At 70.6% G+C, this 456-nt stretch overlaps 1 protein-coding gene across 1 annotated transcript in view; it reads left to right on the forward strand.

Moving 5' to 3' along the window:
• The window catches only part of LOC111734674 (centrosomal protein of 170 kDa protein B-like), a 7,421-nt gene extending 6,965 nt beyond the window's left edge, over positions 1-456 (forward strand). The window contains exons 3-4 of the mRNA XM_023526731.1: positions 61-150; positions 338-456. Of these exons, the coding sequence (XP_023382499.1) occupies positions 61-150; positions 338-363 (116 nt within the window). The 3' untranslated portion in view covers positions 364-456. The remainder of the gene's footprint in view (positions 1-60; positions 151-337) is intronic.

A 456-nucleotide genomic window follows, 5' to 3' on the forward strand; every position in this document is an offset into this window, starting at 1 on the left:
GCGACCCCACCGCCACCCCCCGCTGAGCCCCAGCCGACCAAGGCGCGCACCCAGGAGGAGGACGACAGCCTCAGCGACGCGGGGACCTACACCATCGAGACAGAGACGCAGGACCAGGAGGTGGAGGAGGCCCGCAGGATGATCGACCAGGTGCGGCCTGACCGCCTCTCGCCGGGGCTGCTCTCCCAGGGCCCCGCGAGCAGGCTGTGTGCTCCGGCCGCTGGCCAGTCCGAGCAGCCAGGCCCCCTACTCCCGTGGTGTCCGAGCGTGGGGCACACGTCTGAGCAGAGGGTGGGGCTGGGTGCTCTGACCCTCGGCCCGGCTGTCCGCACTGCAGGTGTTCGGCGTGCTCGAGTCCCCTGACCTCTCCAGGGTGTCCTCAGCCATTTTTCGCCCAGTCATCAGAGGGGACAGAGACGAGCGTGACGACGGCATGACCCCGCGCGTGGCCCTGCT

Source organism: Pteropus vampyrus, unplaced genomic scaffold (genome assembly GCF_000151845.1).
Source record: "Pteropus vampyrus isolate Shadow unplaced genomic scaffold, Pvam_2.0 Scaffold3457, whole genome shotgun sequence".
Taxonomy (NCBI): domain Eukaryota; kingdom Metazoa; phylum Chordata; class Mammalia; order Chiroptera; family Pteropodidae; genus Pteropus; species Pteropus vampyrus.